Source organism: Carassius gibelio, chromosome A6 (genome assembly GCF_023724105.1).
Source record: "Carassius gibelio isolate Cgi1373 ecotype wild population from Czech Republic chromosome A6, carGib1.2-hapl.c, whole genome shotgun sequence".
Taxonomy (NCBI): Eukaryota; Metazoa; Chordata; class Actinopteri; order Cypriniformes; family Cyprinidae; genus Carassius; species Carassius gibelio.
The window spans coordinates 15,836,753-15,850,880 of NC_068376.1; the positions used below are offsets into that span (position 1 = coordinate 15,836,753).

At 38.4% G+C, this 14,128-nt stretch overlaps 1 protein-coding gene across 1 annotated transcript; it reads right to left on the minus strand.

Moving 5' to 3' along the window:
- Nucleotides 1–3,055: 3,055 nt before the first annotated feature.
- Nucleotides 3,056–6,957, minus strand: LOC128015107 (uncharacterized). Its single transcript, XM_052598801.1, has 5 exons — nucleotides 6,697–6,957; nucleotides 5,883–6,017; nucleotides 5,557–5,712; nucleotides 3,420–4,429; nucleotides 3,056–3,303 (listed from the first exon to the last, which is right to left on the minus strand). Exons 4-5 carry the CDS (start codon nucleotides 4,342–4,344, stop codon nucleotides 3,056–3,058), a joined length of 1,173 nt encoding a protein of 390 aa, XP_052454761.1. The 5' UTR covers nucleotides 4,345–4,429; nucleotides 5,557–5,712; nucleotides 5,883–6,017; nucleotides 6,697–6,957.
- Nucleotides 6,958–14,128: the final 7,171 nt, after the last annotated feature.

Consider the following 14,128-nt stretch of genomic DNA (forward strand, 5'->3'; position numbering starts at 1 on the left):
TACATGTAAAGCCTAATACAAAAGTGTATAAGTGCAGATTTGCTTACAGGTTACCAGGGAACAGCTCTATTTCTGCTGTGCCATAAGCGCCACCTGCTGTCAGACAATGAAATTACATCTTCATTCAGCCTGTCTGCCTTTTTTGTTCAGACCAATGTGAAAATCGATTTGAATTTTGTTGTAAATCTTAACTGGTAAACTGAAAACAAGCTAATGTGTATTCTAAAAATCTAAACTTTTTGGATAATAGCCTACATAGAATGGTTTATGGAGCAGATTCAATGCCTTTAATTTATGATTTTGATCCTTAAAAATTTGTAAAAGACTGAAATGTGAGGTTTGTCATTTCATAAAACTTGTTTGGTCAAATCTTAATTTGAATCTGCTACTTTTATTCCTTGTTTGTTGGTTTTCAACATAAAACTCATGATTTCATTGTGTGCACTTTTAATCATAATCTAGGTCTGTTTATTTATTGCTGTTTACTTGTCATTATATAACATCATTTATTAAAATGCAAGGTTACGTCAAAACAAACAAACAAACAAAACAAAAAAAAAACACAAATAAATTTATAATTTTTTTCCCTTAAATTGTTAATAATTTCCTTAAAATATTACGTTTTTTGTGTTGTTTTAATTTTGATAATAAATTGGATATTAAAATTGTTTTCATTTTGATAATCAACTTGATATTAAAATGGACCTAAAACTATCTATTACCCAACCCACCTGTCAGATCAGAATTGCGCTCCTGTCATCTTTTGTCTGCTGCTCGCCCAGGCGCGTTGATTTTATTTGCGGCAGCGACCTCTAGTGGTCATAAAGCATTTCTGTTCAGCGCTTATACATAACTGTCAGTTTGAAGATAATTTCTCGCCATGTTTCCTGCTTTTGGCAGTGCAGCCACTTGCCTGTTAAGAGAGAGAGAGAGAGAGAGAGAGAGAGAGAGAGAGAGAAATTTTATTTTTATTTTTTTGTTATTTGTTGTTGTCTTTTACTTGTTTCTCGTTTGAAGAAAAAAAAGGAGAAAGTATACATATACTTAATTATTTTACGAATATGTTTTTGTTTTATGTATTATATAATTGTTTATTCCTTATTCATGTAATGTACAATGCTTTGGCAATACTGTGCAAGTCATGCCAATAAAGCTCATTTGAATTTGAATTTGAGAGAGAGAGAGAGAGAGAGAGAGAGAGAGAGAGAGAGAGAGAGAGAAGTGTGTGTGTGTAGTTCATCATGCCAGATTCAGTATGCTCCCTGAATATGTGCACATGTGGTTGTACAGGAAGTTGCTTGGCTGGACAGTAGGCTACCGTTTACAATGCCAGTGAAAGGAGACAGGGGGCAAATTAATGAATAATAAACTGCCATTTTTCTGCACAATAAAACATCCGCTCAATAATTGCTGTAAGTTTAAACTGCATCAAGTAAAATACACCATCATTGTAGCTTTATCGTTTTCTGAGACACGTTCTGGGTACTTAATAGTCTTTGTATTCTCTGTTGCAGAAAGTGTAACTGTCAGCTTGGTTCATGTTCCCTGATAACCAGATTATAGCCTTGATGTCACTGCATTTCAGTCAGAGTTGTATGACACTCAACAAAGCCACTGGATGCCAAATTTTTTTTAACTTTAGCCAAAAAAGTGTAATGGCTAATACTAATGCTTCCGCTTAGGTGGTACCAGGGGCGATTCTAGGATTTTTTCAACTGGTGGGGCACAAGAGGGTCCACGATTAATACAGAGGGGCCAATCTTGTGTTGTTTGAACTGTATATCCAAATCATTTCAAGAGTTCAGTAACCTTTAAAATCAGTAATACACAGTGATACCCTATTATATTTTAATAGCAGTTATTCACTGCTCTAAATAAAATAAAAAAATCAAATACAATTTGTATTAACTTTTCACTTTACAAAAGTGAAAGAAAAACTGTAATACATAAAATATTCCAATGTATAAATAGTGTACAACTCACAAATAATAATAATATAATTCATTTATAATAGCCTTATATATATATATATATATATATATATATATATATATATATATATATATATATATATATATATAATAGCCTTATTTATATAAATGCAGAATAACATTAATAATTCATAGAAATAAATACACAATTAATTAATTAATATAACTAATATAAATTTAATATAATTTCATTATATGTTTTTGTTTATTATCCACATCCCATTCAATTTGCATAGCAGCAGTTGCAGTAAATTTGCATTGATGAATAAACAAAATCTACTTATGTCAAGGCTAATTGAGGGCTTGAGACGAAGAACCATATAAGTCCATATTTTCAATTTTTGAATAATACATTTTTTTTTAATTTGGACTGAATATTATATTACTTTTTTTTTTTTTACTTGAAGATAGACAACAAAAGCTTCCCAATTCTAATGAGACTGGATTTTTTAGTATCAATCTTAAAAATAAAAAGTTAGAGTAATTTACATTTCTGGAATGTGGAAGAACAGTATATGTCCAGTTAATGTGGAATAACAGTATAAGTCCAATTAATCATATCAATTTAAACCACTGGAGATTTGATTCCTTTATCTTAGTTTTAATACAGTAACAGAACCTTAAAGAAAATATTAAGCATTTCTTTCTTTCAATTTTTTTTATTTTTTGCCAACGTAAATCACAGAACAAAAACGCGGACAATACGGTACGAACAATGAACAATACATAGGCCTACTTATAGTACAGAAAATAAACGTCAGTACAAACAAACCGTACATACAATAAACAATAAATACAAACAATAAACAGTAATAATGGTAAACAATACATATTTACAATAGAGACATACATCATCTTCATTCCATGCTGGTTCTATATGCTAGTTTACCATATACGTCTTCCTTTTTTTGGTTCTAAATAAAATAAAATAAATACCTATATATTCCTATTATACAACATAAGATAAGGCATACAAGATAAGCTACAACTACTTTTATGATTAATTTCACACAACATACACAATATATCCCACCTTTCCCTGCACATGACCTACACATACCAGGCTACTCTTCACATTCTAATGTCCCATAAAATGCTTGGGCCTCCGCTGGCATGTAGGCTAGCATTTTCATAAGGTCACGGTGCTTCTCCTTCTTGATGGGCAAAGGGTCCTCGTAAGCACGAGCATACGTGGTGGAGAACAAGGGAGCTGGAGGTGGTTGATTCTTCCTCTGTTTGGTGATCAGCCAATGCTTCCATCCCTCATAGAGGCTGTGGCTCCCTTTTGTGTGGACACACCATGGATCAGTAGCTGAAATCATGATTCAACAAGAAATTCAATAATGATTCTTCCTTCACACACATATCCCCAACACTGTTAATCTCAGAAAACCAGTTTAGTTTTAGTCTAGTTCTTTAGTTCTTTACCTGTCACTTTCAACCACATCATGGATGTGATTAGGAAGCCAGGTGGATGCTTTAATGTTGCATCAGGGAGCTGCCTGAAGTCCGCACATTTCATCTCAATTACTTTAAATGGATGCAGCTGCCTGGCTCCACGGATCATCTCGGCGACATCGCTGGGGGTGTGGAGTGTGGACACCTTACGCCTCTTGTCCAGCGTGGCAAATGAACGGTCACAGGGAAGGAAGGAGTGACCAGACACCATGAACTTCTGCTCTATCTGACTGAAGTACCCTCTAGATACGAGTAGGGCCATGAGGTTTAGGACTCGCCAGTTGTTGTTCTGCCCACAGCATCGGTCACTATAGATGATGAGCTTCCGTTCCTTTGCCTGGACTAGGGGAGCGAAAGATGTTTCTGCCCACTTCAAAAGACAGCTTGCCACCTCGATGGAACCTCTGTGAGCGATGCCCTCATGCCAGAGGCACATTGTAGGAGGTTTGTCAGTGCCCATCTCCTGGATACAGAGGTTGTAGTTGGCCAGCTGCCGTTGATAGTACACGTTGGAGTGTGTCAGGTTTGGCGTGTACACTACCCCCTGCATGTCGATACAAATGACATGGCAGTCATCATTGGCTTTGGCCCACTCTGTGTCAGCCTGCAACTGGGTGTATGCTTTTTCGGCTTTCCGGTGGTGAAGCTCACTCTTGGCTGTGATCTTCAACCTTTCTCCATCTGTTGTAGTAGCTACTAATTTTGAGAACAGGGCGTCACATTTTGCACAAGTATCACTTCTTGGCTGCCCAAAACTGAGGTTTTGCTGCTTGAAGATGTCCCTATAGAGCCAGAACTTTGCAGTGGATGCTGGATTGTTTTCCTTGTACAGGCGGAACATGCGGAGCAGGTTTAAATCAGGGCTCAGGTACTCCCTCTCCACATCTCCCTTCATCCGTGAGTAGTGGTTCGGTTGGCGTGGGAAGCTCAGGATGTGCTCTCTTATCCCCTCTCTCACTGCAGGATGAATGCTATGAGGCCTAAAAAATAAACAACACAACTCACGAACAAGGGAAATATAATAAACTATGCTGGTCTGTTTTGCACAATTGCATTGTTTCTGTGACAATAAAATTTAATATAATTGTAAACTTTTCTCTAAACTATAGGATTTTGTTTTTCACAAACAATCATTAATGGGATTCTCAGGATTTAGCATTAAGCTTTGTATTAGTAGAAAACCAGTAGTATTTTCGAATTACCATGCTTTCCTCCCTCATATCCCCCTGAGATGAGAGATTTATGTATTTTTTGTCTGGAAAAAATCCTCATATGACGCAAAAATTGTCATTGTTTACATGCACACATTTTGTTTCAATCTAACTGAATTCATTCTGATTGGTGAATCTGAATGTAGTGTTTACATGAACGCTAAACATGTGATCGATTGATGTGTGCGTTTTAGCATTGCTAAGAAAATTCCTGCTCCTCCGTGAGAGATACGAGACCGGTGCGTCTCACAGGTGTCGCTCATCAGTAATCACGCCACCGGCCTTGCGCCGTTCTCCCGCGGCCCTCAGTCTCGTCCTGCTTGCCACAGTAAACACAATGAATGGCAACTGTAGAATGCAAAAGCCTAATCCCGGACAATTTGGCCGATCTCGAAATCCCGGGATCATACATTACATTTGCATAGCACTTTACCTCTGATATCGATCTCAAAGTGCAAAAATATGTTTCCTGACTGGGCAACAACAGTGAGCTGAATCCTAACCATTACAGTTTGTGCATGCTGGCGTTATAGGGTGGCAAGGCACCCGACGCCCTATAATGCCAGCGTCAAGTGCACCATTAGATCAGGGAATGTTGTAGGGCAACTGATGCTGACATTGGTGCAGCTTTAAAAACTAATAGGACGAGAGCATGAGGTCCTTCCAGGATTTTTTTTTTTTTTTTTTTACCTGTTCTTATGTTTTCCTCTGAAGTCCTCTAATGGAGACCTGACTACCTGCTCTGTTCCCTCAGACTGACTGCCTAACTTTTCTTGAATAACCTTTTCAAAGATAAGTAACTTTAAATAAATATGTTATGGACAATGTATCTAATTAAAATCATGCATGTAATAAAAAGTTAACAAACGGAAAAAGCTAGGCTGTTTAAAACTTGCCTGTAGGCGACTGTTGGTCAGTTGAAAGACTGACATAAATGTGAGCTTACAAACAGCAAGTCTTTGACCTCCTTGTTGCACATGGTACTTGAAGGTGTACTTCCTCTTAGTATTCTCAGTGTTGGGCCCACGTGGTCGTCTGCGACTCACCTTGTGCTAGAAGTAAAAAGACATATTGGGATGATCAGTGATCAGGCACATGTGCAGTCTTAGTGAATTGAAGGCATACAGTAGTATTCAATTCACTGGTTATTTTATGGGCCTACATTGTAATGCATTGCATACTGTTGACATGATATGGTCATGAATTGCTTAAGTTAGCATACCTGCTCCAAACCAGAGAGAATGATAGCCTGCTGCCTCTCATAAGAGACAGCATAAAACTCTGTGAAGAGCTGGAGTTTTCTTTGGTCTGTTAGGCTTGAACACTGCCTGGGACATGTCTCCTTGCACGCCTTTCCCTTAACAGAAACAGTCACATTAGCGTTTTTGTTTTTTTGAGCTATAAAACACTAGAGCTATTAGCAGCTATTAAGGTTACTAGCTAGAATGTATAACAGCTTACACAATCAATGCATTTTTTTTTATTATTTATTAAATAACAAGTAACAAACATAGCATAGCATACAATATTACAAAAACAAAGTGTTACATTAAATGGTAACAGGGATCCAAAAATTATATCAAAATATTTTAAACACGTCAATGACTTTTTTTTCTATCTTTTTTTTTTTTTTAACCAATTTCAGTGAAGACATAAAGCAGTCAAATTCTACTCTAAACATCTTAAAGATTGGGGATGAATTTACATATGTTTGTTTATGTATATAAAATTCTGCCAGCAGTGCTTATAACAAAATCAATGAATGGTATAAAAAAAAAAAGCCTAACATTACTGTAGACGCAGCTGGGCTGGTGTTACAGACGCACCTAAAGCGTTTCGATTCATTTCTCCGTGATTATGAGGAGTAGAGAGACATGTTTAAAACGTCCCCTGAATCCTAATTTTCTCAGCTTTCATACGACATGACTTGAACCTTTAAAAAGAGTGAGCTATATGAATGAACTGTAGTAGACGATGACCCTCTGTCTGTAACCGCTAACTTTATGTAGATACTTTGTATACGGTTTTTCACTCACCTCTTTTGGTGGACTTTTTCCTCGTTTTTGCTCTCCTCTCCGGTTCACATATGGTTTCCCAGCATCCCTCAGAGACTTCCTTGCCCTGTCCTTCCATTCATTCATGTTCGCTCTCCTTTTTTTGCCGACGTTTTGTCTATTAATGTCCGCAGCGGACATGAAAGCAACCGGCGTCTCCATTTTTCGTTACTGGACATAAACGGTTTTTCCGCGTGAGACTATTTTAAAATTTTAAATTCAGAGTTTTGGTCGCGCGAACACCCCCCAAAGTGATTCTGTATACAAACACATACATTGAAGTCACATGGTTATCTCAATTTTTGTTTTTTTGGACTTATACGGTTGTTCGTCGCATGAATACAATTAATCTTGAGCATATTGATTTAAAAATATCATATAGCCATACTTTGTTAGAAAGCTACTTGTTCAAAAAGGTAGCTTTAATTTAACATGTAAAATATGTGGATTCTATAAAATAGTTTAGAATAGCTTAATTAGTCCAGTGTTATTTTAGTATTAGTTATTTATTTTGCTATTTAATCATGCATTAAATAATTATGTATGATTTTTTTGAGAATGTTTTTGGGTGTCATCAAATGACGTTTTGTCAATAACTTCTGTGAAGGGAGGGAGAGAGAGCTAGAGAGAGAGCTTTCCAGGGTGCAGACAGCAATCGCGGAGCACCCATTGGGAATCTACAGACGCAAATAGACTAAAGGTGTAGAAAAATAAAGACCTATATGTGTATTTTGGACTTTTTTTCACCACAAGTCTGAAAGAAGACATGTTACTGAAGACAAACAGCCCCAAATCTCAAAATTGACCAGTAAAAAAAAGATGTTTTTGCATGTGTCTCACCCATAGACTTAAAAAAAAAGTCTCAAGTGTGGATCGTTAGATAAACATTACACGATTTGTTTCGTCACCTCACTTGAGTGAAAAATGTTGCTAATCGACTGCATGATTCAATAATGAATTTATTCGAATTGCTATTATAGTTTTTTTTTAAAACCATTGCTTTAAATTGCGTTGTTGCCTATATCGGCGCGTTCGGCCGAAAAAAAAAAAGCAGGTTAACGCAGTAAACCCCTTTTACATTCAGCATCAGAGGAGCATAGTAATATAATGATTAGCATCTTGGTCTGCTCTAGGAGATAACATCGTCATCGAACCTGGTCTGTCTAACACCGAAAGACGTTAACGTTAGTACCAAACACTTCTTGCACTGCAACAACTCGCTAATAGATAAACTTATATCGTGTGCTTTATTTCGTTGGAAAACAGCAGCTCGTTATTCTTGGTCCTCGTTGAGAAGCATCGCGACGCAATCATGAGTTATTTACTAAACTGAAAGATTATAATTTGAATTTGTGAGTGACAGACAAGTAGAAGGGTGGGGGCACACTGGGGGCCAATCAGTTTTCAGGAGGGGCCAGTGCCCCCATGGCCCCTCCCCTGGCTACGCCACTGGGTGGTACGTAGGGAAGGAGACCAGAGGCTCTTATTTTTAAATGGATGTCAATGGAGGAGAGGCTTAATATGCTGAATAAACAATAAATTCAACATTTACTGAATATGACTATTGGTTAATCATCAACATGCATTTTTTTTTTTTTTTTTTTTTTTTTTTTTTTTTGCTAAAGGTTGCAGGCTTGCTTTCCAGCGGCTTTGACTTAAAGGACATTTAAAGTAATTTAAATTATTTGTTGAAATGATAAGATGATGTGAAATCAGGGCCGTATCTGGGGTGCAGGTTGTACCAGTGGGCCCTCTTTGAAAGTATCTATTTTGTACCCTTAATATGTAATATATTAGGCTTATATTCTAATATATATTTATATTTTTCCAATATATTGCACTATATTAAAAGCGGCAATCATTTGTATATTCTGCAATATATTATATAATATATGTATCATCAATATATTATTAAATGTATTCAACTATATGAAATATTAGAAAATAAAAAGGAAAAATAATATATTACAATATATCACAATATATTTTAAGAAATATATTGGTAAATATATTTTCCTTTTGTAAGGGTATGTTCGTTCTGTTTATTTGTTTATGCTATTTACACAGTGTCTACGTTTTTTCAAGTTTGTAAGTGTCCAGTTACAGAAACCGAATAATTAAATGTAAAATAGCACTGTAAAAATTAAATATACAGTCAAACCAAAATTTATTCAGACGCCTTCATTGTTTTTCACATTATCAGTTTATTTGCTATAGTTTAGAAATAAAATATTACAAAAACTCAGAGTTAAACTGTCAGAACAAATTAATCTTGATAATATCAGATAAATTTGATAGAAAGATATGTAATGGATTACAATCAAACACAACTTCAGATAACTGTCAATACTTTGTTGACCAATTACCATAATTTTGTTCAGTCTGTGGTGTGAAAAGGTTGCATTAGCAATTCTGAAAAAAAAAAAAAAAACACGTAAGCAAAACATGGTCAGGTCAAAGTGTTTGTTTTTTTTACATTTAGTAAACTGTATGAATTGTTTTGGGGTATAATATTGCCGCGTTTCCACCGCAGGGACTTTACCCAGGAACTAGTGACTTTGGCCTGGTACTTGGTGTGATTCCTCCACAGGAACCAGGGACTAAATAAAGTTCCGGGTAAAAAATGCCCCTCAGAAAGTCCCTGCTGGCGAGGTGGTACTTTTCAGAACTTTTGGGGGCGGGGCGCTAAACATCCTGATTGGTTGAGTTCACGTAGCATTGGTTGATTTCAACCACCATTTATTCGGATTATTTTCAAAATATTACTGTTACTGTGTCATGAAATGTAATTTTAAAAGTATTTCAGGCGAGAATGTAGTTGTTTATAACTCAAATATGTGGTTTATTTATAAAGACAGCGCCTATTTAAAAAATTTTTTTTGCTGATCTCGGAGACGTGAGCTCCATGTGATCAGCGGGAACTAAGTAATCATGTATCCAAGAGCAGCTGCTACAGTACGCTGCTGTTTGCAAATTTACTGGATTTGCATCGTCGCGAACATCACACTCCCAAGTCGAATGCACAAAGTCTGAACTACCGAGGATGCACGTCCAAAATCAGCTTACTTTGTATTGAGAAACATGTGCAGACCTATGTCACCAGTCTATTTGCCTAATCTTCCCAGTACTTTACACCGTGGTGGAAACGCAGGAATTAACAGGTCTGGGGGGAAAAAAGTTCCTGGTACAAATGTTCCGGGTAATTTCGGTGGAAACGCGCTTTAGTCACAGTTCGCTTTATGTCGTGAGATTTGGCAAGTATGGTAACCCATACTCAGAACTGGTGCCCTGTAAGTGAGTAAACAAGATGATTTTGATATAATTTAGAAAGAAAAATTCTAGGCTACAAGCTCCAGTTCTCAAAAGTCCCGTGAACCAATGTTCTTAGACTCCAGAGGGTTTTAACCCACCCAAGTGCACACACACAGCAGAGAGAAGTGAACACACAGTGAACACACACCCGTAGCAGTGGGCAGCTATATATCTAGTGCCCGGGGAGCAACTGGGGGTTCAGTGCCTTGCTCAAGGGCACTTCAGCCGTGGGTATTGAGGGTGGAAGAGAGCGCTGTTCATTCACTCCCTCCGACTCCTGCCAGCACCGAGACTCAAACCTGCAACCTTTGGGTTACAAGTCCAACTAACCATTGCCCTGATTGCTTAACTAGGGAGCTGATTGAGACACACCCAATGACTTTCATCATCATATTTCTGGGGAGAAAAAATGTATCGATAAATAAATCAGAGCTAACATTTTCAAAGACAAAATAAAAGAACAGACAAACATTAATTTTACTACATTAAAAGCATACTCAATATTTTACTGCAGGAAATCAAATTCGAACGTTTCATCCCGCTCCTCGATCACTTCCCGCCCAAAGTATTTCCAATATCTCACGCGGCACAAACATTTAACGTTAACTTAAGGAGGCATCAATTTAAAAAATAATTTTATACACACACTCCCAAGATCTGAACTGAACACATCAAAAATTCGGTTAATTACGATTTTGTTAGTTCACAAACAACATTAATAAACTCATAAACAACTAAAACACACATCCAAAAATTTCATTTTCGAGTATATTAATTAAAATAAACTTCCGACCTACCTTTTTCACTTGAGTCGGGAGAGAAAAAAATGGTGGATGTCAGTTGAGCAACAAGTTGAAATCAGGCTCATGCATCATGACGTCAGAAAAAAAAACATCTGACGCGGAGATCCTTTTAAAGGGAAATTATACTTTAATTATACCCTCTCCCGGAATGGCAATTCCAGCTGTCCAACTCCTGTGCCTGGAGCAACTGGACCGTTTGCTGGAGGACCATAGTAGGGACTTTCTCGATCTGGCGTGCCTTACCCACTTTCCCTCCCAGTCTCTAACTCCCACCTCCTCCAGTCAGTTCATTTGCTCCATTTCCGCTGGTTCTGCCCAGCCCTGCATTTTCTGTTTCTCCGCTGGTTCTGCCCAGCCCTGAATCTCCTGTGTCTCCGCTGGTTCCGTCCAGCTCTGAATCTCCTGTGTCTCCGCTGGTTCCGTCCAGCTCTGAATCTCCTGTGTCTCCGCTGGTTCCGTCCAGCCCTGAATCTCATGTATTCCCTCCCTGCCTCCCTCTACCACCTCCTCCTAGACCTGCCAGTTCCCCTGCTCCACTTCCGCTGGTTCAATCCAGCTCCATATCTCCGGTCTCTCTGATGGCTCTGTCCAGCCCTGATCCTACTGTGTTTCCTCCCATCCTCCCTCTCTCATCTCCTCCTAGACCAGCCAGTTCCTCGTCCTCATCTCTGCTGGTGCCAGTCAGTCCCACAGCTCACCCTCAGTCTGCGCTATCTGGGCGCGATGGTTCGCCGCAAGACTTCCAGTCTCCAGCTCCGCCTTGGCCTGTGGATTCCCTGTCTCCGCCTCCAGCCTCCGAGCCCTGGACTCCTCCACGGTCCTTCGACCCAGCGGCTCCGCCTTGGCTCTTAGCTCCCTCATCTCCACCGTGGCCTGGCATCCCACCTGCTCTACCGGGCTCCCTCGTCCCTCTGGCTCCATCTTGGTCAGTCGTCGACCATCCGCCGCCTCGGGACTCCATTCCTCTGGCTTCATCTCATTACTCCATCCCTCCGGCTCCGTCAGGCTCCTCCTTCCCTCTGGTTCCACCTCCATCTTCAGTCACTCTGGCTCTGTAGTGGTCTTCCAGCGCCCCGCCTTTGCCTTGGTCGCCTGAGCCTTCTGCTCCACCTTGGCCCTCCGGATCCTCGGCTTCACCCTGGCTCTGCGGCTGCTCTGCTCCATCTTGGGCTCCTCACCCACCGGTGCAGTCTCCGTCTGTCGGCCCCCTTTTGTCATCGGCTCCTCCTCCACCATGCCTTCTCCCACCGTCGACTCCACCGTGGATCTCCATCCTGGCTGGTCTCTGGAGCACCATCTGGCTCCTCCTGCTCCGGGCTCCTCCCTGGCTTCTCCCTCCATCCACTCCGCCCTGGTTCCTAGGTCATTGCTCCCTCTTCGCCTGCCCCTGACCTGCCCAACACCCGCCTCCAGAACCCCCACCCTCCCTCCGCTGGTATTCCTCTTGCGGTGCAACAACAAACTTCAGGAAGTTAAGTGGAGATGGATTCGATACATGCATCATTGAGTGCTTGATTTCTACGTTAGCAAACACACACAACTTTAACAATGGGTGAAAGTGAGATATTTGAGTGTCTGTGAATTTCTATGCGCTCAAGTTCATTCAAATGCCATGTAGTAGAATCATTGTTAGTTAATGTTAGTTTTAGTATTACCTAATATTATGGGACCCTATTGTAAAGGGTGCTCTATTTTCTTTACATCAATAAAAATGGCTCAGGAAGAGCTTCTTCCCTCGAGGCTGTGACACTTCTGAACTCCACACCAACAATCTATCCTGCACCTGCTCTTTTACTGCACTGATAACAGTACTTTACATACATGTATTGAACTACTCATATTTTGCACAGACTGCACATTGTTCAAGCTATTACACTGTTAACTGTCTAAAGTTGTTACTGTACAAAGCACAGTAAACTATTTCTATAAAAATATCATTGCACTACTGTTATTTTGTATAGAATACATTGTTTAACAATACTATTGCACACTCATCCAACTGTATTTATTACCACTGTTCTTACATTGCTGCTGTTCATAATGTATATATATAATCATTGCTCTGTTCATAATGTACATATAATCCCTACATTGCATTCCTATTTGTATTCTGTATATACTTTGTTCAATACATATGCATATAGCAACTCCACAGTACATTCTGTAAATCATAGCTTCACTTACTCTGGACTTATATGTATATAAAACACTATTCTTCCACTTCTGGTTAGATGCTAAGTGCATTCCATTAGCTCTGTACTTGTACTCTGCATAATGACAATAAAGTTTAATCTAATCATTTTGCAAGTAGTGTTGTGGGAAGACTGGGGCGAGTTGTCACTTGGGGGTTTGTCATAACTGTCATAATACACAAATGCTAGCTTTCTCTATCAGTGATTGTGTGCTTAGGTTTCAAGTGTTGTACATTAGGATATTGTTATGTAAAACTAAACTGAAACTCCAGTCATTATTATTTTTATTTTTTTTGTCTTTGGGTAAAAAGAGACTACAGTAAAACTAAGACAGGGCTTTCAGAAGTTATAATTATTATTATTATTATTATTATTATTATTCATTTGTTTATTAATATTTATGAATTTATTATTTAATTTTTATATTTATATGTATATACATCTAGATGAAAACCCTGGCAAGCATTCTGACAATCTATCCCATATAATGTGACAACATGCTGCCGCATCACAAAAGGTCACACATTATATAATTTGTAAATGTTCAATTGAAAAAAATCAGAAAAAGAAAAATAATTAATAAGTAAAAAAAAAAAAGACAACTAGCCTGTCCCATTGATTTTTTTTCCACACCCTGCCAGTTAAACTGAAAAGCTAAAATTGTATGATTTTGTATAGAGAGCTGGGTTAGAAAAATAAAATGGTAAAACATAAACAAAAGAGGGTAAAAAAAAAAATAATCATCTTGATACATCATCATGGATTCCTACTGTATGGGGTTGATTCAACTCTGACTCCTCCATGTACTGAACCAGATCTCAGAGCTAAATAACACATCTACACAGTTATACATGATACATAGGCACTTGCTTTACTTATGTTTTTCTTTGGGAAAAAAATAAATAAATAAAAATTCACTATTGTTTCTCAACAGTACTACCTCTAATTGTTAAAGAATGGAGATGAACAGACTGATCAACAGCTTGAAACACGGCAATCTACCAAAGGACTCAATTTATTTGACGGGCCCCAAAACAAACATTCGAGCCAGAGGTTTTTTTCTTTTCTTTTTTGACAGTGCTCCTGTAGCCTTGGCACAAACCCACC